The sequence below is a fragment of the Amphiprion ocellaris genome, chromosome 8 (genome assembly GCF_022539595.1).
Source record: "Amphiprion ocellaris isolate individual 3 ecotype Okinawa chromosome 8, ASM2253959v1, whole genome shotgun sequence".
NCBI classification, from domain to species: domain Eukaryota; kingdom Metazoa; phylum Chordata; class Actinopteri; family Pomacentridae; genus Amphiprion; species Amphiprion ocellaris.
The window spans coordinates 15,828,481-15,855,310 of record NC_072773.1 but is presented as its reverse complement, the minus strand read 5'-3'; the positions used below and the strand labels follow the sequence as shown (position 1 = coordinate 15,855,310).

Here is a 26,830-nt window from a genome sequence, read left to right as displayed (position 1 = left end):
AAGCTGAATCAGTGAATCACTTCATGGTTGTGAAGAGCTCAGACTATTTATTTATTTATTTATTTGCCTTTTACTACATCTTGTTTGTGCAAATTTTATTTTTGGCTAATTTTTAAAGGAAATGTAGAACAAAATCATTTCTGATTAAATATCACCTTTTCAAGCTAAGATTTGGTTAATTTTCCTGTTGGTACTTGACAAATTCAAAGACCGTTGGAAAGTTAAAAATCTGACATTTTACGGTTTGTTTCTGATAAATGATGTGCTTTTTTTTGTTGTTGTTGTTGTTATTGTTTCAAACCCACCGGTAGGTTTTGCGATTCAAATGGTCCTGGCACTTCCACACTGATTTCCGTTTGAAGACATGGCTGTTGCTGCTTTTTTGCAAGTGACATGAGACAATCAAGACACGCTAATTATGTTGTGATGTATTTACCATGTAAGTGTGTTGTCATGTGAAGCATTTAGAGTGGGCCTAAAAGGAACCAAATGAAAAGCTAATGTTCATGAAAGCAAAGCTCCTGTCAACATGCGAATGAGTCCTCTAAGTTCTAAAATGCTTTTAACCTAGTCTGGGACCCAACTGGATCAATACTCCAGTGTTTTATGTCAAGAGTGAATAGCTTGAAAAGCCTAAAGCCTCATTTCTCTGACATCCTCCTGTTCAGTATCACTGAAATACCTCTCATCCTTTTGTGCTCTTACTCAAAGATGGAAAATTAACTTTACTCACCTTTAATTTCAGCTCTTATTTCACTGTTCCTTCTTCTGCCTCCTCTCTCAAAGAAATGTTTTTGTTTTTTTTAAAACATTTTCTTACACTTTCTGGGTATGTAGGAGAATTTAGACATGAAACTGTTGGGCATCATTTGTTCATTGCTCGGGTCGACTTGTTTAGAGTCTTATATGAGAAGAAGAAAGATTTAGTGCAGAAGAAAAGTATATAAAGGCAACGTTTTCTCCCAAAAATTGTGTTCCCATCCAATTAAACTGCATTCTTATGCAGCACCCAAGCTCAAGAGGAAGTACTGCATGTTCAAAGAAGTGCAATAGGTGGTTCAAGTGAGATGAAATCAAGCAAAATACATGAAAGTTGATCTGTAATGTTGCAGCGCTCTGTGTGTGTACTTTGACAAAAGACAGATAGAGCTTTGAACAATCTGTGCAGAAATATGAAGAAAAGCCTGAAACACTGGAAAACTTTCTTTCCCTGCCTCTGATACAACACGAGTTATTTCTATTTTGGAATGCACAAAAACACATCAAATCTGGAAAAAGTTCCGACCAGACTCCCTTAATATCAGCTGTTTTCTGTGTACAAGAACTGTAACACATTCAATGAAGCCATGCGTAGTATTATCACCATACTATGAATATTTCTTGCATTACACGCCCTTCAATTACAGAGGTGGGTTGAAATGTTTTGCCATTGTGTTGCTTTTTCCAATGTTTTTGAGCCCCCATAACTTCACAAATACATCACCTCGAGGTGTCACAATCTAAGGTCAAAATAAATTTTTGTTCAGCACAAGTTTATCTGTGACCAACCTTGAGCGTCAATATCATGGGATATGGCATCGATTTGGTAGTAAACCTGCACCAGTATAATGTCTATTCAAAAGAGGAATAGAAACAAGCATCACTACCCTGGATCTGTTATCTGTAGTGAACAATTCATCTAATTAATTACAGGCTTTGTAATTAATGAGTCACGATTATTTGCATTTTTGTCAAATAGCAATATTTTACACAATAAACTAAATTTTTCAATTCAAATAAATTTTGGCTGATGACTGGATCTACAAATAGACATATACATGAACTTAAACAACAAAAATGTTTGTTTCATTTATATTTCTGTGCATTTTTCATCTGTCTGCTACATTCACAGATTACTGCAATCAAAGCACAAACATAGCTATTATATTCAACATTTTAAGACTTTTTGTAAACTCAAGCACTTTCAGCATCTTGAAAAGTGGTCTATTATGGGATGGCTACACCGTTTGCCTAGAACCAGGAGTGTTGTAGCTAATGTTAGCTCTGCTGCTCGCAGCAAAACTATTTTGTATTGAGAGGATGCTGCAGTGATACGAAAACTCTTTGTTGCACAATTTGCACACAACCAGGCTTGTATCCGAGCTGCCATCGGGAAGATTTTTAAAAGAAAACTTTCAGCCCAACAAGCTCAATGTGGTCTCATCTTCCTTCACTGTTCACCAAATTTTCTTGTGCGCTGACGTCACTCAGTGCGTCCTCTGCATCTTCTTCGCGGCTGGAAAACAGACTTATGGTTCATAACTGCCACCCACCGGGCTGGAGTGTGCATCAGCGTTTCTGGTGTGCCAGAAATTAGGGAACTGAGAAAGGTGTGATTAAATGCAGTAGTTTTTTATAGGCGTGATTTTTTTCTGTAAATAATTAATCTGAAATAATGCGTTAAAGTTCCAGTCCTAGTTATCTGTTTGCTGATCATTTGGTGTCATACCACCATGTGACGGGTGGTTCGTCAAAACAAAGTTACAGCTTTTTAAAGGTCTCATTTTTACCTACGTTTGGAAACCAGGCTCATCTTCCAGCTCATTCTATCTCTTTTCTAATCACTGTTGCTTTTGCAAAGAAACATATGCATACGACTGTGCAGCACCTATAAAATTTTATTATTATTTTATAAAACCTTAGCTACCATACCTACAAGGGGATGTACAGATAATACAGGAATGAAAAATATTCATTCTGTTATTGTGCTTAGGTACACTTTTGGTGTCAGTGTATATGACACTGCTTTAAATGGCAGAGATGTAGTCATTCGTGACAGAACTGCTTAAGTATTTATGTTAAAAGAGCATTGTAATCCTTGCGGTGTATGTCAAAATCCTGGATCTGCTGTTTGACATCAGCATCCATGGTTCAATAATCCCTCTTGCTGCTCACTTGAATACTCTTCTGGCTTGGCAAAGATAATTGTACCTCCTTTGAATTGCTTTCACAGACGCTTAAAGACCTTTAAGAATAGAGCTGATGATGTCACCCAAGGAGAGCTGTGATAATACGCTAATTCTGTACCTCCGCAGCAGCTGGCAGCCGTGAATTGGATTGTGTGATTGTCATCAAGAAAGGCTTTCCTTTGAGAGCTCTTCCCTCTAAAGACACACAGGGATATGAAAGAGCTTATAGTGTAGTAGGATATACAGATAAATAGGTCTTTATGAAACGGTATCATTAAAGCACAGAGGGAGCGAGAGGATAAGACACAACGTCAAAAGAAAAGGATTTTGTGTAAAAACGATGTTTGTGCAGCAGATTTGGCAGAATTTAATGATTGGAGACAGTGTAACCTGGAGCTTTTTAAAAACTTAAATGGATTCATTTTGAAGTAAAAGACTCAAATTATTAATTGACATCACATGTATTTGAATATCAGAGTTTATTTCATTGCACAATAAGATAGTTTATCAGTGTAGTTCACATTTTGAAATGCTGACAGGCCAGATTTAAGATTAACCCTGTCCTCCCATAGAGTTTATTTCACATTTTTCCTCACTGTGGGCTCAATTTTCACTGCAATATAAAGTTTGCACTCCTATAGAAACAGCTTAACCACGGCTAGATGCAACAGGAACTCAAAAATAGAAAACAGGAACTCAAAAATAAAAAGAATGAAATAGTACAGTATTGACACACTGTAAACAATACAATATAAAGTGGCTTGAAAAAATAAGTTTAAAAAGTGCAAAGATGTAGCAGTGCAAGAATCGCTGTGCAAATTTTATGGTTTGGGGTGATATGATATGAGTCCATTTCCATTCAGAGTCATTTTCTGTGAACATTTCTTCTCAGGTCAGAATCCATACTGTCAGCAGAGACCTGCATAGCCCTGAGAGCAGATGGCATAAGACATTTATTTGACCCTGGAAACATTCTGTGCAGTCACAGAACAAAGAGAGACCCAAGGGGATATTTTGTCTTAGTCAAAGGCACTTGACTCAGATGAAGGGATTGGAATGGTTTCTGTAGTTTTTGAGAAAAACTGATTCAAACTTTTGTGTTTTCAAGAATGATCATTGGAACCACATTAGAAATGCCACTATAACACTATATTTGGGTTGTGGGTTAGACCACGTTGCCACTAAAATCTAGACCATAAAATATTATAGAAATGATATAAAACTCAGTTTGGATGTTTTGTGGGTTGGACCACTCAGCTTCTAACCCCTTCAAATGGAGTCCTGGATTCTTGGGTCACACATTTGCAGGGGCTCCATGATACAACCAAACTGTTAAATGCGACTTAACTTTCTCAGCGGTCACACCAGGTCACCTTACGTTTAGCAGGTGTGCCTGTGTGACAGTCTGCCAAGGTTTCAACTGAGGTAAATCTGACATCAGAGCATCTTCTTTCACTCTTTTCAGGCACATTTTTGGTCAAACATCTGTCTGAGCTGCTGCAGTAACTGAATGGAGACTAAAAGCTTCTCTGTGTCCAGCTGCCTCATGGCTTCTACCAATGCATTTCAGATTTTTAAGGAACACTGGTGAATTGTGGTGTCTATCGAAACCGTATGTGAGAGAACATCTGTACATTTTTAGCTTCAGAAAAAAAGCAGAAGTTCCACTCTCCCCTGCTGCACCACCACAGGTAAATTCTCAGTCTGAAAACATTGAAACATGATAGAACAGCCAACATTAAATACACTTAAAGTTAGGCGCCTCATGGCAACAAAAGTTGGTCTGGTGCTGAAGTTCACACTCTCCTTTAGCCGCTTTCAGATTTATTGGTGTCATTTTGGTAGCGATTGTAAGGTCAGCTAGCATGATGTCAGAGTAAAGGCATAAAAAGCAGGAAAACATACACTACCGTTCAAAAGTTTCCAGCAACCATCACTCCTCTGTTCTAATGCTACACTGTGTTAGCTAATGGTGTTGAAAGGATAATTGATGATTAGAAAACCCTTGTGCAGTTATGTTAGCACATGAATAAAAGTGTGTTTTCATGGAAAACATGAAAGTCCCTGAAGTGACCCCAAACTTTTGAATGGCAGTGTATGTTTTTGTTTTTGTTGAGTTTGTAAGGACACATTTTTAAAGGAAACCATATTTTTTAGAGTTGTATCTTATTTAAGTTCATATTTTATTTACTTCATTTAGTATTCATTTGCATATGTTGCATTAAAAGCATGTTTTTTCCATTTCTTTATTAACTAGGTTTAAGCTGTTCATTGTTTTAGGCCTATGTTAGTAGTTTGTCTACCAAGCAAAAAAAAAAAACAAAAAAACACAGTTGCATCACACTTCAGTACACTTAGTGTTTGTTTATCAAATCCTACAGGTCTAACTTGCAAACACAAACAAGGATATGAGACTACCATAAATCTTCAGAACTTTCAGCAAGAATTCTAATTAGTTTTTTTTTTCTCAGACTAGTGAAATACGATGTAGCCTGTTGATTGAGTCAAACAGTACCAATGTTTCCCTTTGTAGCAGTAAAAAAAACAATTTCACTTATCTTACCGCTAATTAGGAGAGTTGTTCTCTGAGTATAAAACAGGATTGTGGTTGTTGTGTTAAAGAATGAAACACATGAAACACTTAATTTCCTCGACAGATTTTAATTTCTTTCATTTCCCACATTGTGGTCTGTTTTTGTTCTGCTCTATCAACAATCCCTGTTTTCCATATGACCTGCTATAGTAGACACATGGGTGCCTACGCTGCAGTGTGAGCTCACGGAGTCAAGAAGATGCACACACACACACACACACACACACACACACACACACACACACACACAAATTTGTGCAGGCATGTGACAGCTCTTTCAAGCCGACACATTGCAGACCGGCAGCGTGTGAATAATTCAAAATGATTATTAATATTTGAAACCAAACAGCTCGGCGAATTAAAGAGTCATCAGATCGACTCCTTTCATCCTCCTTCCTCACTTCTTCCTCCCTTCATTAATTGAGAGAAGAAGCGGAGAGAGAAATGCAGAAAAAAGAAAAATCTGTCAGAGATACGCTTGTGCAGAAAAGGAGTGTGATTGAGGAAGAGGAACACAGACAATGAGCCTCTGATGGTGCAATGATGGTTCAGTATTACGTCATGTAGTATGTGCTTCATATTTTGCTTTAATATATCTTATTGGTTATATGAATAGACACAGCTTGATCATGCATATGAACAATTGCAGCAATGATTTATTCTGAAATGTACATAATTAGACGGAAAAGCAGATCGAAGGACAAACGTACGCCGATCATCACATCACTCTGCCATGTTCCTTGGTGGAGAATTGGGACCTATTTTTGTTCAAAACACCTTTATGACACAAGGTAATATTATCAGAAAATTATATTTGCTTCCCAGTCCATAAAAATCACAGAAAAGTAAAGAAAGATCAAAAATACCAATATGCTTCGTTGATAGGAAGCTTTTTTTCCCCTGCGACATCTGTACAACAGCCTTGCAGCATCCAAAACAAGAAACCTGAAAGTTCTTTTTTTAAATTGCTCTCTATCATAATTTTAGACTGTCTCATTGTGAGTCCTTGTATCACTGCTTAAATAAGGTGACCCTCTGCATCCCAAAGCCCACAGGCAGATTTGATAGGCACATTATCTCCTTAAAAATGCAGAAATTACAACCTTTATCAGAAACAGAAACTGTTAAAAAAAAAAAAGACATTTTGGATTTTCAATTCTGGACAATCCTTGAACTATTTATTTGTGATATGGCATTTGGTTGAGAAGCATATTGAAGCATGAGGTTGAAATTGTGATATTTCATCGAAATGTCGCATTTAAAAACTTTACAACAATTTTAAAATATTTGCTCGAACACCCCCCAAAAAAATAAATTAAAAATACACACATACACAAAAAACATCATTATTGTAACTGTGAAACAGTATTATTTAAATATGCAGATTCTTTTTTATGTATGTAGGAAGTGTTGGTGTTATTTACTGGATAGCAATATCCTTCTATATATGTCACTTCAGGTGAAGCAACTGGAATGATATTTGCAGCAGTAGTATTGTTATACTGACATTTACAAGTCAGTGACTGATCTAGAATTCAATTAAATTCTTGTTGTGTGTACCTGAAGTGTGTTCAGAGCAACACTCACTAGTCTTGACCATAATTTGTTTTACCACACAAGTTGTGATCAACCTTCGTGCGTACGTGAAGCTTTAATCGCATCCGTGTGATTTAAAAAAAAAAAAAAAACGGAACCACTGTTGGTTGAATTGCAAAATCTTGACCTTCTCATTCTCAGTTATACACCTCACAACAGCAAATCCATCACCTTTCATTATCTACTGCAACTGTGTCTGCTGAAAGGTTCAGAGGTGTAATCGCATAACTGCGTTCATGAATTAATGTATCACAGTGCAATGCAAATAAAGGTAACAGGTGAAGAGGAAAATATGAATTTGAACAGCAGGAGAGAAAGTTGCCATGAACAGGGGCAAGAGAGAAAACAAACACAACGAGATGTAGCTGTGAGGCAGAGAAGTAGCAGAAATACAAAGGGAAAAAATGTGATTGCTTTGGCGTAGCTAATTTGACTTGACATGAAATATTATTACAGTGATCTGAGCAGAAAGCTGACTGCTCAGCGCTGTTGTTTTAGAAACAGAAAAAGAGAAATAAGTAAAACATGTACTACATCCAAGGAGGATAACGAAGCGTTACAGCTTGTGATTAGAAAAAGTGATGTTGAGAGCTAGAGGGTAAACTTTACAGGAGCCATGTTGGAAGTTGTATGAATGAAGATTAAAATAAATAGTAAAAATGATAAATTCAGTGCATAATTAGCTAGATTAGCTCTCATATCAAACGAGGGAACTAGTTTAAACATAAAAGAATAAAACTGAGGGTTAAAGTTTGAAATAAATAAAAATAGAGATTAAAGTGAGACGACATCACACCAAACAACGAGCTCTGCAATGCATTATATATTTAGATTTTTACAGAATCTGTTAAGTGCAAACACTTATTTTCTGCACATTTTGAACTAAGGCATGCAGACTAACAAGATTTTGGATAAAGTATCAAAATATTAAGCTTAGATTTGGTTTATTTTCCGGACGAAACAGTGTTTCAAAAACGAAAGTTGACATTCAATCATTTCCTCTGTTTTTACATTTTTTCTATTCGAAATGATTGTGGCGACTTTTTAAAGATAACGTCCTTTTCAAACCTGCCTGCACGTTTTAGAGCATCCAACAACTGATGTTTGTTTTCATAATCTTAGCCTGACTTCACCCTAATTGAGTGTTTTAGCTGTCTAACCTGCACCAGTCTGCTTGCTTAGGAGGATCTGACAAAATGAACTGTGTGTCTGAAGATTAGTTTGGAGCTGCCATCAGTATGCTGGTATTAGCTATGCAGATTGGATTTTGTTCGGAGAATAATGCCCGGACTTAGTGTTTATACGAGGACAGCAGAGATGACGGAAGTAGTCAAAAGAGAATTAGAGAGAGAGCTAGGGAATTAGCTGGCAGGAGGGAGAGAACAGAGCGAGAGAGGCAGTATACCCTCTTTAATGGATGGTTGAATATTTCATGCTTATTTTGGAGATTCCCTAAGTGCAGACAGTGAATGCTAACAGGACTGAGTCTTGGAGAGCAGTGAGCTTCAGCTGCATTTCAGGAATGTTAGCGATATTCATGAGGGGAGGGAGGGATCTGAAAAGACTCTGACTGTAGAAAATACTCACTTGGTTTAACAAATTTCACTTCAGCTGAAATTTAGAATTAAATGGCCAAATAGAAGATCACTTGAGAGCCAGTATAGAGAAATCATCACAGCAACCGATACTGCTCTCATACATACAGTATAGGCATGTGGGTTGTTGTAGGATTGACAGAATGTAAACTTATTCTTTAAAATATTTTTTTGAAATTAAAACCAAAGCCAAATATTCACTTACTTAGTACATTTTACAGTTTTATAGTGTATCATTGCATGAGGGAAGCTGTTTGACCAAAACACTAGATGTGTGACTTTGGGCTTTCACAATATTCTGATGTCTTATCATCAAAATTATCAGTTGATCAAGTGGAAAACAAACAGAGTACATATGTGTTCAAATCCAAACACTGGGTTCTAATTCTAGTTGTATTTCTAATTTGATATGCTCAAAAAGTAATTCAGGGAAACGTCTTCCACCCTTTAATGCAATGTATAGTTACAAGATAAAACTTCAAATTTACTGTTTTACATAAACCTTTTCAGTTGTAAACATTGTTTTGATGGGTTGGGCTGATTTAAAAATGGCGGGCGCCATTAGTTGATTTAAAACTAAATTCAAGCTGTAGTATGTACATAGGATTTGGCCTAATAATTGTTTATTTCCATCTTGAAGAAAGGAACATTATCTTTGCCTGGACAAATTCAGACAGATCACCTAAAATATAATTTAAAAAGGTCATGTCTTGACAAATATTTTACAATAAAACAATGACTGTGGGAACATTTTTAATTGTGATATGGTTAATTGCCAATAATTTTGCTGTTGAATGAATTAAACTGTTACAATCCATGACAGTAACAAAACAAGAAAAGCACTCAGAGGGTGCAGCACCCCAACAAGGGTGCTCAGTTGTTGTATCATTTCCAACGGGTAAGTCCCAATAAGTCCGCATCGTTGGATTTGTAGCAGGATTGCAATCATGTGATCGTCAGCAAGCAGCTGACGTAGTGTTCACTTGTTGTCATAGTTACAGTGACGCCTTGCTGCTATCTCGCAATAATACAGAAATCTTTAACAAATCCATGGATCCAAACTATAAGCTGCATCACTGCCAAAATCTAATCAGGTTTTCCTTGTGTCATTTCTGAGCTTCCCTGCAAATTTCATTCAAATCCATTAGTCCGTTGTTGAGTAATGTTGCTAACAGACAGACAAACAGACTTTGTTTACACGACCAATCATTAACTAACTAAAAATACGTTTGATTGTCGAGGGAAAGATAATTTCCTCAACTCAATATAGTTTATTAGTTGAACATAATTTCTTTCAAATTTGTCCTAACTCCAAAAAGATTGATGCCATCTGTTGCACCGATATTGTTCTGTTGTTGAGCCCAGGGCTGCACAGTTGCTCGGTGGCTAGCACCGTTGCCTTGCAGCTAGAAGATCCCCGGTTTGCGTCCAGGCCTTCCTGGGATCTTTCTACATGGAGTTTGCATGTTCTCCCTGTGCATGTGTGGGTTTTCTCCAGGTACTCCGGCTTCCACCCACAGTCTAAAAACATGCTGAGCTTAATTGGTAGCCCTAAACTGTCTGTTGGTGTGAATGTCAGTGTGATTGATTGTCTGTATAAGTAGCCCTGTGATAGACTGGTGAACCTGTCCAGGGTGTCCCCTGCCTTCGCCCTAAGTCAGCTGCAGCTCCAGCCTCCCTAATGAGGAGTAAGCGGGATGGATGTTGAGCTCAAAGATTCCGTTTTACGGTGCATTTTTGTCTGACAGTGACTGATGACGTGACTTGTGTATCACCCAGCTAGACATACTGGTGAATAAATAGCTTTGCCTAACCTGAATTAAGCTTAATTTTATGACTCATCCAGGATCTCTGTGCTTTTCTCCTTTTTTGACCTTTGCACTGAATATAAACAGTGCAAACTGCTGCTTTCTGTCAGCATGTGAGGAAATATCGGTTGTCATTCCAGCAGGATTTCTGAGGCTATCTACCAATATCTGGTGTCTGCAGTTGTTTAGCGTGGTGTCTTCTGTATTTACTCAGTTGGGAGGTTTTTATTCCTTTCTGGCAGTCAGAGATGAAAAGCTGTTTTGTCCAGTGTAGCTTTCATTTAATCCTCAGCTGATGAAAGCAGTTTGGTTGTTTGCTTGTGTTGCCAGGAATCACCACTGTAAGCCACATCCTCAAAACTCTGATGGGGTTTTAAGTGATAAAACAACTGTGGATGGATGGATGGATGGATGGATGGATGGATGGATGGATGGATGGATGGATGGATGGATGGATGGATGGATGGATGGATGGATGGATGGATGGATGGATGGATGGATAGATGGATAGATAGATAGATAGATAGATAGATAGATAGATAGATAGATAGATAGATAGATAGATAGAAAATGTAATGTCTTTGCTAACATTAGCTTTAATTGTTGCTTTTTCAGATGCAAATAAGGTTGTTTTGTTTTAGTGTGCATGTAAAGCAAAAAAGAGAAAAGTTCTTATATCATCGAAGCAACAATGCTGATAAAACTCCTTTCAAAACTACATCTATCCCAATATGCGCTTGTTGAAACTAAAGCAAAAAGCTACCTTACATTGAATATGCTTCATCTATGAGTCTGTGACAGATCATGATGAGGTAAGAATTAACTCACACACTATATGATACTGACTGTAGCTTCTCCTTGCTCTGGGTTCACATCTTCGTCCTTACGTCTTCAGTTTCGTCCCTTTTATTTCTCTCATGTGCAATTACACTTTCACTGACTGACAGAGAGAGTGAAAGAGAAATGAGATGGCATCAGGAATATGGCTGAATGTTGGAGGACTGTTTCCGTAGAGATAGAGGAGAAAAGAGAGACGGTTTTGGAGCCAGAGAGACTGAATTCTACAAGACAAGTCAGACCTGCAGAGACTGACAGAGAGAAAAGACAAGATATTCTGGAGAGAGAAAAGCAGAGATAGACTCGGTCTCTGATGTATAAAAGGGAGGGTAGCTGAACAGCCATGAAATATTCTCTCTGAAGACTCTCGGCCTGCCTGCAAGTCCTCACTATGCAGAGAGAAGGAGGGAGGAATGCAAGGGAAAGAACAAGGAGGAGGAGAAGGCAGATGGGGAGGAAGAAGGAGGTAGAGAGATGAAGCAAGAATTAGATGGAATAAAAAGGAGAAAAAGAAGGAAAGAGGCTTGGAAGAGGAGGAAAGGGAGGAAATATAGAGAAGAGGAAGAAAGGGGGTTGAAAATCTATTCAATATGTAAGGTAGGAGAGATGTAAGGTACTCGATAAGTGGGTGGGGAAAAACGAAGAGGAATGAGGAATGGATGGGAAGAAATAGCAGGAATGGCCAGATGCTGAAATGGGATAGAGGGTTGTGATAGAGGCCCACAGTAAACTCTCTGAACCCTGGAATGAATAATTTATCAGGGCCAGCAACTGTAAAAACAAAAAGAATTGTCACAAAGTTGAAAATTCAGCAGTCCTTGATCTAATCATCTGTAACTTGTTCTGTATCAGAACTTAACGTGATCTAAGCTTGAAGTAGTGAAGTTGAATTACAATAATTTCATTCTACATGTCTTTTTTTTTTTTTTTTTTTAGAAAAAATGTTTTAAAAAAAAAAAAAAGAAACAATTTGGTCTAAACAGATGCTGTAAAACACAAGGAAAATCTATTTGCTGCAATTCTGAACTTTGCCTGTACCGGTTGTGTTTAGAGCAGATAAGAGACCAGCATGGAAACACATTTAAAATGTAAACAGCAAATTATCCATCGTATGTATACTCACCATTACTTTTTCCAGTATTGGTAACACTTGTGGGCACTCAGGAAAATGATGTATGTATTGTCCGTATTTTTTTAATCTTTGTTGTTCTTTTCTTTTATTTTATTTTATTTTTTTTCAACGACTGAGGACATTTACAAGTTCTGTCTACTTCTAGCAATGCCTGTGCTGGTTCCATAGAGGGACAGGACTTTATATCGCAGTTTAAAAAATGAGTCTACAGTGAAGAGCAAAAAAAAAAAAAAAACGCACAGAAACTACCTGTAGTTCAGAGGGTTAATAGGTGAAAGTGAATGGGAGGAGGAATGCAGAAAGACAGGAAAATGCTAGTGAAGATCAGAGGAGACAAAGTATCTGGTAATTACTTTTTTTTTCCCAGATAAAGCATCTAAACAAGATTCAAATACAAGTGGAATGTCTGCACTGGTTCATAGATAATTTACATTAAGTGAAATATTGAGGCAGATCATTCAGCTGAAGGGTAGGTTCTTTTTTTCCCTTCACATTGCTTACACAGTACTCACAAATCATTATGGAAGATTAACTGAATAAGCCTACTGGCACCAGCCCAGATCCCTAGACTTCGTGGGCCTAAACACGCTCTGCTTTCAGCTGCATAACTGAACTTGGACAAGAAAATGAATAAACACTGTCAGTGTGACTAAATATTCACTTTTTGCAAGTGATCTGTTGGGTTCAGTTAAGGTTCTCCCCCCCGCATGTTGATTTTCAGAGTGAATGACTCAAAGCACCTCACAGATTTATGTGAACTACAAAGTTCTGTCATCAGATTAGCAGTCAAATGTTCATCAACACCTCATTTCCTTTTGTCCTGGCAAAGCTGCCAGTTTAGACCTCCTTCTTTAGTTTTCTGTGTCTCTTTGTTCTGACCATTAATTCCTAAATTTAACTGTTTGCACAAAGTGTTACAAAAATCTTGAACATCTCGGATTGACCTTCCCTGAACCTGCAGATACAATACAGACAAAGACAGAGGAATCAGAGAGAACTGAGGGTTTTGACCCAATCCATAGAACTGAAAATCAGAGGGAGGTAATGAGAGGCATGAAAGGATAGAGGATTGAAAGACACAGATGTTGGGATGCAAAGGAGTGGAAGAGTGAGAGATTTAAAATAAAACAAAAGAGAGTTGCGTCGAGGATGGTGAACATCATCTAAAATCGGAGATGAGCGGAAAAACTGAAAGGACATGAAGAGGAAAGAGGAGGCAGAGGAGGAGACAGGGAGAAACGGCGTGAGAAAGAAGGGGATGTGTTGAGGAAAGAAGAGGGAGTGCAAAAGAGCCCAGGGCCAAAGTGAATAATGGGCAGAGAGGGGAGGAGAGGAGAGGGGGAAGGGGGAAAACATTTGACTGCAATGCGTTTTTGTAAAGTTTTATTCAGGGCAGCCGAAGCAGAAAAACCTTCAGCTTGTTGTCAAGTCAAAGAGGCAGAAATCTGCAGAGTTACAAAAGCTAACAAACCCAGCACAAACTCAAAATTATTGTCCTTAATGACTCAATGAGTTTCTTTATGTTAAACAGTTTTCTATGGATATGTATGCATGGGCTCCAGAAGATGCATCTTGACAGATTTCAGTGTTTTGGCCTCAAACAGTCTCGTTCTTACCCAGAAGGCAAAAAACACTTTTATTATATGTGTTGGATGTACGTGTGATCCTAAAACATCAAAGCAAAAAGTATTGACTGAAAATAAACCTAAAATAGAAAGTAAGTTGAGAGAAGCCAGCAGGATGAAATAAAATGAAGGGAATCCTCGTAGCAGACACCGAACCACCAGCCCTGGAGCGCTACCTCCAGTCTACCTACAGATCACTGAGAACTAAACTTGACAGAAGCAAAACAGAAGCACGACAACCCAACAAAATAGTGATGCAAAATCACAGGGTCACATCAGGTTGCTGATGCTGAGCACTGAACGTAACCACCTCTGGGGGAAACTCAGAGAAAGACAGACGCAACAAATGCCCAGCAGGGGGAAAATTAACAGCTCAAAATGTCAGTGTCACACATAATAGTACCTGATCTATCTTTGGATTATTGGCGGTAAATTTGCTGCGAACATTTCTCCTCCCTAGAGGATGAACCCTTTGATGCTAATGCCCTCATTACCTTTATGCCAGTTTTTCTCAGTTTCATAGTCCTTCCAACGGTTTATATGCTGAGGTGCACTGTGTGTTGTTTCTTGTGAGTCACACAGTAAGGTTAACACCTCACAATATGATGTTACAGAGAAACCCAAAAAATCCGACTGATTTCATCTGAGCAGCTCTTTGGAGGCAGTGGAAATAAAAGAAAAAGCAAAGATTAGGAAGGGTGAAGTGAGGAGGGCACTGAAGAGGATGAAGCGTGGAAAGGCAGTTGGTCCTGGTGATACATCTGTGGAGGTATGGAAGGGTCTAGGAGAGGTGGCAGTAGAGTTTCTGACTAGGTTGTTAAACAAGGTCTTAGAGAGTGAGAAGATGCCTGAGGAATGGAGGAAAGGGTAGTCTTGCATAGTCACACCACTCTCTCATGCTAACCCTGACACAGCACTGTGCAGAATGGTCTGGCTGGATCCCATATTTGCTTAAAATAGTCCATAATCTTTGTATACACAGCTTAATCTTTTGTAGTGTCATTGGGTGGGTGGGGGGTGGAGGGGGGACACACTGGACAGGTCACCAGTCTATCACAGGGCTACACATAGAGACAAACAATCACACTCACATTCAAACCTACGGACAATTTAGAATCACCCACACAGCCACAGGGGAGAACATGCAAACTCCACACATAAAGAAACCAGGGATCTTCTGTGAGACTACTGTGCTAACTACTGCATTACCGCGTCACCCACTTCAAATAGTTACACAGAAACAATTTTTGTGGAAAGTTTGCATGCATGCAGTTGAGCGGTGCCATTCGAATGGCTGATTCACCAGAAGAAAAAAAAAATAATGCCTTACCGTAATTTGTTTTTTTTTTTTTAAGTTTTAAAATGATAATGTGTAACTAACACAATGGATGGACAATGTTGTGTAAACTGCGTAACCAATAGCAAGTTTATACCTGCAGTCTACATCCAATGAGCCAGACTAGAGTGAGATAAAAGGATAAAAACAAAGACAAACAAACCAACAACCGACATGAGAACAGCAGCCACCGTGGAAATCGTTGAGGTCTTTAATTGCAGATCAGAAATGTGCAGCTCTGTATCCAGAGACACTTGCTGAGAGGACAAAACGCAAACTACAGGGAGAGAAGACTCACACTTAGTGACGTGCAAAGGTAGTGTATAAATGCACTGAAAGAAAAAGAGGAGAGAAAATAAGAGGTGTTCAGTGCGTCATGGGAAGTTATCCAGCAGCACCGGGGGATCTGAGTTAGTCATCTGAGTTAGCTCTAACTGTAAGCTTCATCAAATAGAAAGAACAATTCAGGAAGCATAGAGGCCTGAATCAAACTGGGGACTGGTTCCACAGCAGAGGAGCCTGATAACTGAACTCTGCCTCTCATTCTGCTTTTGAAAAGGCAGAAGAAAAAGCCACAAGTCAATGTCTGCAGTCTGAGAACAAAATGTTCTTTTTGGAAAATAGGACACAATAAGGTCTTTAAGTTGAGATGGAGCTTTGTCATCATTTCTTTCCAAGGTCCATCTGTTCTGTTATTGTTCACAATGAAAACTCTACTTGGTGCCATTGGAGGACATTTAACTTTGTACTGAAAATTCTATGTGAAAACACATAAATGCATTTCATCCAATTTATAACTTTAGAATTTTGACAACTTAGACATTTATATTTTGCAGTAGTGTTAACATACTTTCTACTACTATAAGAGACAATTTGTTGCGTTGCTTCTGACTCGTGTGATTGTTTCAGCTGGAATGTTATAAAATATGCAATATAGATTAGGAAATAGAGGATTGAGGTCACCATTTTCATGCTGCCCTGACTCTGAAGACTGGAAAATTGAAAAATACCAACACTGATCATCATCATCTATGCTCTAAAAAATAAATTATGGGCTCAACAAAAGAATTTAAATGCAATGATTTGAATCAGTCTTTTTGAGTCATGAACAGAGTCTGAACTGAAATATGCTCATGTAAGATGCTACAATTAGTTAAGGGAATTAGCTCTCCAATCAAAAGTATTTGGAATTACCATTTTAAAATATCTGAAATTGTCCAGGCACATTAAGATGGGAGAGGGAACTTGAAATCCTGAAATTAAAGTTGAAGAAAAAATAAGTTATCAAGCCAATTTCCCTTAATATACCTCAAACTGAATTTATTTTAAATTAACTAAGACAGAAATTTGAATTTAAATTAACACACAATATTGAGTTGATGCAGTTGCTAACATTATTAGGTCATCCCGACTGATCAAAATAATGTTTGCAATGTAAAATTTTATCTAAATGAGTAAATTTGATTTATTTTTTTTCACCTTGCAATCATACATTTAATTAAGGGAAAGCATCCTTGAATTACTGTGAAGAGTATAAATAAACAGTTTGTAACTGGGTTCAGCGACGTGAAGTGTGTACTTCCCACTGTTTCCACAAATGTTAACAATGACCTGTCTTCTGTAAAGGAAAGGTATTTTAGATAAAAGCATCCACCAGATCTCTCTGTAACCAGTAATTTTAGCAGCAGCACCTAATAAAGCCACTCGCTGTGCATTTTAACAGTACAGTGCATCTGTAGCTGCACACTGTGTCTGTGTTTGTTTGCACACCGCAGAGTGGATAAAATCTTTAACAGGCTGCAGACCTTTGATTACAGTGTTAAAATTGCATGGGACCTGCTGCTAATCTTTGGTTTTTCACTTAACTGAATTTGTGTGCTGATGTGCTTCCTCTCTCCCCAGATACACCAAGATGAAAACAGCCACCAACATATACATCTTTAACCTGGCGCTGGCTGACTCTTTGTTCCTGGCTACTTTACCTTTCCAGGTATGACTTGATCAACCATCCACACATAGTATTTGATACACTTCCCTTGACTTTTTAAACCCTTTTCAGACATGGATAATGTAACAAATTATTTACCTGATAAACTGCGACTATGTGTTTGACAGCTCACCTGTCTGTGGTTGAGACAAGTATGAAGCGTCATTTATCACAGATTTATAATTATAAATAATTAAGTCACCTGTTGTGCCTTTTGTAAATGCACACAGTCTCTTTGGAGACGTTCATATAGGTCCTGCTGCTGTCAGAAGCTGCAAGTATTTCATGAACTCAGAGGAAATACTCCCACAAACAGCTGGATGCAACAAACTAAGCTTCAGCTCTTGTTAACATTTTCTCATTATCTGGAATACATTTATTTTTGGCGAGTCTCATTAATCTGACCTGTTACGGTCTTAGTCTTCATTGCAGGAAAATTTTACTTTTATGGACATTTTTTAGTCAACCCTGTCCCCCACCACACTGCATCGCTCTTCAGCTAAAGTACACTCTCAATTACATTTGGTTTTGTAAAATATCACACTTTGGTTGATACTTTCACAATAAGAGCTGCTTGTCGTAAGCTTAGTTGAATTTACACAACTATGTGTGTGTTTCGATTTTGGCACAACTTTCTTGGATAAAAATATGACCCTTCATGGATAATCTTAGATACTAACAAAAGACAGATTTGTCTTTCCATCGATTTTTATAAAAATTTTATCATCATTTGAGTTCTCCATTGCTTGTCATTTAACACCACTTAGTCTTGGAAAGTAGATTAAGGAGACTTGGTGGTGGAATGAGGAAGTAAAGGCGTGTATAAAGAAAGAAAAGAGGTTAACTAAGAAGAGGACTGAATACAGTAGACGGGAGTACAGGGAGATACAGCGTAAGGTGAAAGTAGAAGTGGCAGAGGCCAAACAAAGTATGATGACTTGTATGCTAGGTTGGACAGTAAGGAGGTAGAGACTGATTTATACAGGTTGGTGATGCAGAAAGATAGATATGGGAAGGACGTGCAGCAGGTTAGGGTTGATTAATGATAGAGATGGAAATGTATTGATGGGTGCCAGAAGTGTGATGGGAAGATGGAAAGAGCACTGAAGAGTTGATGAATTAGGAAAATAAGAGAGAATAAAGAGTAGAAGTGGTGACCATTGTTGACCAGGAAGTAGCAAAGATTAGTAAGGGTGAAGCGAGGAGAGCACTGAAGAGGATGAAGAGTGGAAAGGCAGTTAGTCCTGACGATATTGATGTGTCTAGGAGAGGTGGCAGTAAAGTTTCTGACTAGGGCGCTCAGCAACAACCCAGCTGTGGCAACTACAGAGGAATAAAGTTGATGAGCCATACAGTAAAATTATGGGAAAGAGTAGTGAATGCTAGACTAAGGACAGAAGTTAGCATTTGTGAGCTTTAATGCCAAGAAAGAGTACTACAGATCCAGTATTTACTTTGAGGATGTTGATAGAGAAGTACAGAGAAGGACGGAGGGAGCTGCATTGTGTCTTTGTAGATCTAGAGAAAGCATATGGCAGGGTCTGTGGTATTGCATGAGGAAGTCAGGAATGGCAGAGAAGTATGTTAGAGTGGTGCTGGACATGTATGAGGGCTGAAGGATAGTGGTGAGGTGTGCTGTAGATGTGACAGAGGAGTTCAAGGTGGAGGTGGGACTGCATCAAGGATCATCTCTGAGCCGCTGCTTCGCTATGGTGATGGACAGGCTGACAGATGAGGTTAGACAGAAATCTCCATGAACTATGATGTTTGCAGGTGACATTGTGATCTGTCGTGAGAGCAGGTGAAGGAAAATCTAGAGAGGTGGACGTATGCCCTGGAAAGGAAAGGAACGAAGGTTAGCCGCAACAAGACAGAATACACATGTGTGAATGAGAGGGACCTAAGTGGAAGGGCGAGGTTACAGGGAGTAGAGATAAAGAAGGTGAAGGATTGTAAGTACTAAGAGTCAACAGTCCAGAGCAATGGAGAGTGTGGGAAAGAGGTGAAGAAGCATATGCAAGCAGGTTAGAACAGGTGGAGAAAAGTGTCAGGTGTACAAAATGGTGGCAAGTTGTCTGGTTTAAAGGAAAAGACAGGAGGAATAGCTGCAGGTAGCCGAGATTAAAATATTGAGGTTCTCGCTAGGATCAGGAATGAGTACATCACAGGGGCAGCACATGTTAGATGTTTTGGATATAAAGCAGATAGGCGAGACTGAGATGGTTTGGACATGTACAGAGGAGGGATAGTGAATATATCTGTAGAATAATGCTGAGTTTGGAACTGCCGGGCAGGGGGCCTAGAGGAAATCCAAAGAGGAGGTTTATGCGTATAGTGAAAGAGGACATGAAGTTAGTTGTGTGAGAGAAGAGTATGCAGAGGACAGGGTTAGATGGAAGCAGACGATTTGCTGTGGCGACCCCTGGAAGGAATAGCCGAAAGGAAAAGAAGAAGACAAAGTCATACATTCGCTGGTTATATATCCCTTCATGGCATCACTCTATAATTGTGTCTATCCCTACTAGAACTGCTCTGCTGCTTCTAAATCTCCACAAATCTTTCATGTCTGGATGACGGTTTCTAACTTTGATTAATGTGTAAATTATACTGTATGTTAACATGCCATTTCAAAATTAAGCGTTTCAAAGTTGTTGTGTTTCATCTATTTGAATGTGCATGAAGTCATGTTTCAGAGCACTTGGTACGCTGTGTTCTGGTCCCAGCTGTACTTCTTTGCTCATTCTTTGGTTCCTCAATGCTTCCAGGGCACTGATGTGTTTCTGGGCTTCTGGCCATTTGGGAATGCCCTGTGCAAGGCGGTGGTGTCTATCGACTACTACAACATGTTCACTAGCACCTTTACCCTGACAGTGATGAGTATGGACAGGTACGTGGCCGTCTGCCACCCTGTCAAGGCGCTGGACATGAGGACTCCTCACAAAGCCAAGGTAAAACTGATTCATTTCAAAGTGTGATATTAACTTTTCCAAAACCTTCACGCCTCCTTTGTTCTCACTCAAATATATCCTGACATCAGTTCTGATGTTAACAGTCGCTTGAACTCACTTCAGAGTCTGATCTCATGATTAGAGTCAGATCATGAATTCATCAAACTGACTTTGTGTTTGCTGTCATCGTGTGAGAACAGACAAACAGGAGATTAATAGATACTGATGTCAAAGTGGCGTCTCTGATCATATTCTGGCAAAGATTGACACATGTATTGTTCGCTGTGACCAGGACACCTGAGTGAAGCTGAGGGTGTATTTGAACAGTGATGTAATATCTTAGCAAAGTACAAGAACACAAACTACACAGTGACTATTTTTTTTAATTTACTCTCGTGGATGAAATTACTTAAATTTATTCATTTAATTTACTGCTTCACAAGTGTATTTGAATATTGACAACATACTTGACAAAGACTCCTATGCTTCTCACATGACTGTTGTACCATAATGCATTCCAGGTTTGTATACATACAAGTTATTAAATGGTGTAACCATGGAAAAACACAGACTATTAACTCACTATCATGTTATTCTGACTCCAGGTGGTGAATATCTGTGTGTGGGTGTTGGCCTCTGCCTTCGGTGTCCCAGCTATGGTCATGGGGAATGTTGAGGAGGATCAAGAGCATAACAGTAAGTAATTCCTACACACAGGCACACGATATGCTCGTACTGTAAATATACTGTACAGTGCTGTGCAAAACAGTAGACACTGAAATGCTTTAAAATAAGAGATAACAAGAAGAATTTTTACTCACCAATTCACGTCATACAAAGTGCTGTAAACAGAAGAAGGTTGTTGCATCACAGTCCCATTGAGAATTTAGGCCTCAGGCTTCGAAGTTGACATTAAATTTGTCAGAAATCCAGTCGAGACATTGTTAATGTTGTAAATGACTATTCTAGCTGGAAGTGGCTGAGTGTTAATGGAATATCTACATAGGGGTACAGAGGCCCATTTCAAGCAATCATCACTCCTGTGTTCTAATGCTACATTGTGTTAGCTAATATGTTGAAAGGCTAACTGATGATTAGAAAACCCTTGTGCAATTATGGTGTTAGCACATGAATAAAAGGGTGGATATTCATGGAAAACATGAAATTGCTTGAGTCACCCCAAGCTTTTCAACAGTAGTGTAAATAAATTTAAAAAGTAAGAAAAGGGTTTATTTTTGATAAACCTTCAAATTGAATATGTAGAATAGAGGCTTTCAAATCCAACAACTGGCCATTGTCCCTGTTTATTTTTTTTTTTTTCATATTGTTTCTTGCTCTAATAATCATTTTTAAAAATTTCATAACAAAAACATACGTTTGAAACCCACTTGTGTGTTTGGGGATTTAGAGGCTTCATGATGCCAGACTTTGTTTCAGTCTCTGAGTCATAGAAAGGATTTGTTAAATATATAGATAATCAAATGGACCTACAGCCCCCACAACATTATTCCATGTAGAAGCCTCATTTTGCTGCTAAAGTCTGAATGTTTTATGAAAATTCAATGTTCAATTTACCATTTCTACCTTGACGTCAGACCTTCCTGATAAAACTAAAATCTGATCAGCGTGTGTCCTTGCGTTTGTTCTGTTTTGTCTTTGCTGCTTTTCCTTTTTTCATCTGCTGTATCACTTCCTCCAACGCAGGCTGGAAATCCAACTGCAAACACAATTTTAGTGAGCTTCACCTGGAGTTCGATAAATAAATCCAGGTTGGCTTTAGCAATCCTTTTCCATAATGCACATGAACTCCATTCACTTCATAAGATGTCAGTCAGTGAGGTGCTCACCATCTCCTCCTTTGTCCTGCTCTTAACATGAAAGATATAATCAGAAGATTCATTAAACCTGCATCTTTATCTAACTTTACACTACAGTCAAATGTGAGCCTCTTACAGAACGGCAGACCAGATCTTTTTCCGGTCATTTTTTACAAGTAACATTTGCATAAAAGTCACAACAACAGTTGTTTTAAGTTCGGTCTGTCATATTCCCATCATGGCACATGGTTAATTGAATACCACTATCATTCATCCAAGACAAATAAACGTATCCCTTTATTATCATGTCTTACGGTGCACAACGAAAATATTGTCAGGTAACTGGCGGGTTTGAAAGGTATGTTGTCTTTCAGAAATGCCATTTACACCATTATTCAGCCAGAAACTGTATAAAACAGATGTTCAACTTTCCAACTGTAGCGTGCTGGAAATTGAGGAGTTTAGCCAAATCTAAATTTAAAATTGCAATATTTAATCAAAATCACTTCATTCGACAGCTTTCCTTTAAAAAATGCCAAATTTGCTCTAATGCTCTAACTCAAATCCGCAAGGTTGGCGCAACTGAGAAGGGACTCAGTTGTGACAAATGGTCACATGGAAAAAGTTGCAGACTATTTGTTTGAACTGCAGGCTGTGTTTGTGCAGAGCAAATAAGAAGCAAGTGTGGAAATAAATTTAAAAATTAAGTTGTAAAAACTCTATATAATGTGAAGACATTTTTTTTTCCCAATGATGGGAAAATATGTCGGCATATAGAAAAACCTTGTACAAGTTGATTCCATCTTTTCATTTTTTCCTCCATTTTTTGTAAAATAAACAGCCAAAGAAATTCAACTTTCTTTTTTCCATTTATGGTGTTAAGCCTGTTCCATACTACACAAAAGACATGTTTACCTTCTTTGTATTTAAATCAGTGGTTGTACTGTTTCCATAGAGGTTCAGGAAAAATGGCCAGACTCTGTTTCAAGTACAGAGTGTTAAAAAAAAATTGATGAAAGCTGTGAATCAGCTAATTCAAGATTTCCAAATACTAGATAAGTTAAAAAACTTTTCCTCCTATTGTGAGGGAGTTAGTAATTCTCTAAAATCGCAAATAATAATCAGAGAGCACTTCCTCGCCTTATTCCCACCTTTCATTAATGAATATCAAGCACCATGATCATAGGGGAATTGAACGAGAGACTTGACTTAATGCTTTTTCATTTCATGCCAGTGCACTGAATCAGCAGAATTCTCTATCCAATAAATGATAAAATCAGTGAGAATATTTAACGGGGATTCACACAGGGAGGAGAGGGCAAATGTTCCTTGCATTTACAGTGGACAATTAATTAAGGCTTAAAAAGCCAAAGCCCATCACCGATGCAGCCAGTAGGGCAATAAAGAACACTCATCCTCCATATCTTTGCCACACACTGCTCAGTTCCTTGCATCAGAGGACACATATTGCGTAGTAATCTGAGCTTTTCTGTAAAATGTCCTCTCATAATTAAATAAAGACAAAAATAGCATCTGTGTAAGAGATTTAATTTAACAGATAGTAAAAGCAAGCAATGTAAGAGAATGGACTACAGCAATGTTTAAACAGCAACAGCATGTCTCATCAAATACTCAAGTTTCTAAAAGTATGTAGCAGCTGGAAAGTTGGACTTTTTATTATAGTCTCTTTCTGTGTTCATTCTTTGATACCCGATAACAGTCAGCTGATAACAGCAGCTTGATTCTCAGATATACTCTTTTCATTTCTCTTCTTATTGATGCTTATCAGTTTCTGTTGAATGGATTCACCTGGGTCCTACTCTATAAACTCTTTGTGTGAGTGAGTGTGTGTGTGTGCTGCAATGAATCGTCTCGCTCAGGCATCCATATATGTATAACTATAGGTCACACGCACATTCACATTCATAGTCTAATATTAATGGAAAAGTCTTGCAGTGGAACAGATTCTATACACATATGAAGCCGTGTGCAGGTGTTTGTGTCTTTCATAGTGGTGTGTTTGCCTTATAGGGCTGTGTGAGGGTGATGATGAGTATTTATGTGTGTTTGTGATCTGATTGTGCTGGCAGTCTTGTATATCATGGCAAACTTGCTGCTGGAGATCACAGATGGCAGCAGTTCTCCTTAAAAGGCCATAATATTAAAAGCATTCTGCTCAGTTTCCATGGTAACCGGTGTACAAAGGCTTTCAAACACACGAGGTTAATACAAACACAGAGATGGAAATGACCAAAATATGTCATCAGTAGATAAGCAGGGGTGTTAATCAGCAGTGGAGGTTTTACTGTAATTTTAGGAGCTGCTAAAATTTCATCCCAATAAAGAAGCATTTCTGGGCTCCAAGCAGTTTTGGAAAGAATCTCATTTGATTATTCAAAGCACTGTTGCCATCTCAGTTAGTGTGACTCTCCCACTGTCTCCGAGGCTGTCCTGACCGACCTCAGGAGGCAACTGACTGATACTGGATGATTGTCAAGCTACGTGTAAAAGCTGGCTCATCTGTGCGCTGCTGATATTTCAGATTTACGGAGTTACTTTCATTAATCAAGAGCACGCTCCTTCAATTTAAGAGCATTATTTCTTCATTTTACTGTAAGATTTTGCAATGCTTTCACTGTTTTGGTGGAAATCTGCCCTGCTGCTGCAGCTCCACACTCGTTCTCTTTACTCAGATATACTGCTGCTGTTCACATGTCCTCACACTCAGACAGCTTCAGTGTGTTCACAGAACTTCTTTTGAAGTTAATACATATGCCTTTTTTTTCTCTACATAATAGCTATGAGTAATAGCCCCAAAGCACAATGTCTTCCCAGGACATAGCTAGAGGAGGAAATCAGGTCAATGAGATTTTTCACTGTGTCCTTTATTAGTGGTAACTGTTTAAGTTCAGCAGATCACTGTCAGCATGGATCATCCATATTTCAAGGACCTCAAGTATTTTATTTTAATGGTGCTTACATTCTTCACGTGGGACTTGTAAAGGCATATTTGTGGTGTGAAAATAGACCCATCTGCAACTGTGAAGTCATTAGTGACTCCTCTGCAACCTAAACTTTTCAGTTTAACTGCATGCTGGATTTGCACAGATCAGATAAGAGAAAGGTATGATAACCAATAAAAACTGTAAGTAGTAAAACATCGAGTATGTAGCATTGTCATTGTTTTCCAGTATTGGTAACACCTGTGAACAGAATGAATTTATTTTTTTATATACATATATATATATATATATATATATATATATTTGTTCGGATTTCCGTAAAACAGATTCTATTTATTGCGTGTTTTGTGACTTATGATACTATAACTTTCATACGTTGCACAGTAGATGTTTGAGTTCTCTCTACTCTCAGCCATTGTTGCAGTATTTCCACAAAGGTGCAGGACTTTATACTGCAATTAAAAATTAACTCACGATGAGGAAAAATGTGACAGGAGCAAAAAAAAAAAAAAAAAAAGTCCAGAAACTGCTTGGAGTTCAAAGGGTGAATTGGTACAGAGAATACTTACTTAGCAGCAAACAGTGAAATGGATGCCAACATGCTTCCCTGCTATTCTCATCTTGCTGTTTATGAATGGGATCACCATTCTCTCAAAAACAGAAGTTGCTAGCTTAGTGTAAAAAGTGTCTTTGTTAACATATTCCAGTGCAGCTCTGCCCTGCATTAAACTGCTTTGAGAACAACAGGCTCAACCAGACCAGTTGAGAGGACAGCAGGTCCAGCATCCGTCTGCATCCAGACTCACTGCTGGCTTGACTGAACTCTCCTGTCTGTCATTTCTTTGCAGTGTTTTACATTTACATCATCGCAGATCACTCTGAAATGGATTTAGTCAGATTTACCAACAGAGAAAGATCTTTTTAATGTTAGTGTGAACAGAAAAAAACACACACTGGTGGTACTGTATTTGCATAAATATCATTTAATCCACATATTTTCATTCATCTCCCACTGAATCATTATGCACTGACAAAGCTGTCCTGCCAGGTGTAGTTCACAAGGTCACAGTAAGCAGAATTTACATGATTTGAACAGCTCCCTCTGTGTGTGAGAGGATAAAGAGAGTGGTCACATATATTTATGTAATATAAATTAAAAAATTAGTAGAAGAATAATAAGGTGAAAGTTTAAATGATGGCAGTGTCGACCCACCTTTTTATAATATGAAAAAAAACAAAAAAAACTTGGTCTGAGTTGGTTCGATGCTACCGGTGTACTCCAGTCAGCCACAACATTAAAACCACTGACAAGAGAAGAACATCAAGTATCTTCTTACAATGGCAGTGGGTGGGATGAACCGTATGTTAGGCAGCAAGTAAACAGTCAGTTCTTCAAGTAGATGCATTGGGAGCAGGTGTCAGACTGTAAGAATCTGAGTGATTTTTACAAACTGTGATGGGGAGATGACTGGGGTCAGAGAATCTTCAAGGTGGCAGGTCTTGCGGGGTATTTTCAAAAGAGGTACAAGGGAAGGGAGGACAACCAGAGACAGGATCATGGATGCCCAAGGCCCATTGATGCATGTTAGAAACAAAGGCTGATCACATGGAAGAGCTACTGTAGCACAAACCTTAATGCTGCTAT

The 26,830-nt window shown here is 38.4% G+C and overlaps 1 protein-coding gene across 1 annotated transcript in view; it reads left to right on the top strand.

Moving 5' to 3' along the window:
* oprl1 (opiate receptor-like 1) overlaps positions 1-26,830 on the top strand; it is a 106,779-nt gene that overhangs the window by 54,026 nt on the left and 25,923 nt on the right. Inside the window, exons 3-5 of the mRNA XM_023283104.3 lie at positions 17,373-17,460; positions 20,223-20,405; positions 21,011-21,101. Of these exons, the coding sequence (XP_023138872.1) occupies positions 17,373-17,460; positions 20,223-20,405; positions 21,011-21,101 (362 nt within the window). The remainder of the gene's footprint in view (positions 1-17,372; positions 17,461-20,222; positions 20,406-21,010; positions 21,102-26,830) is intronic.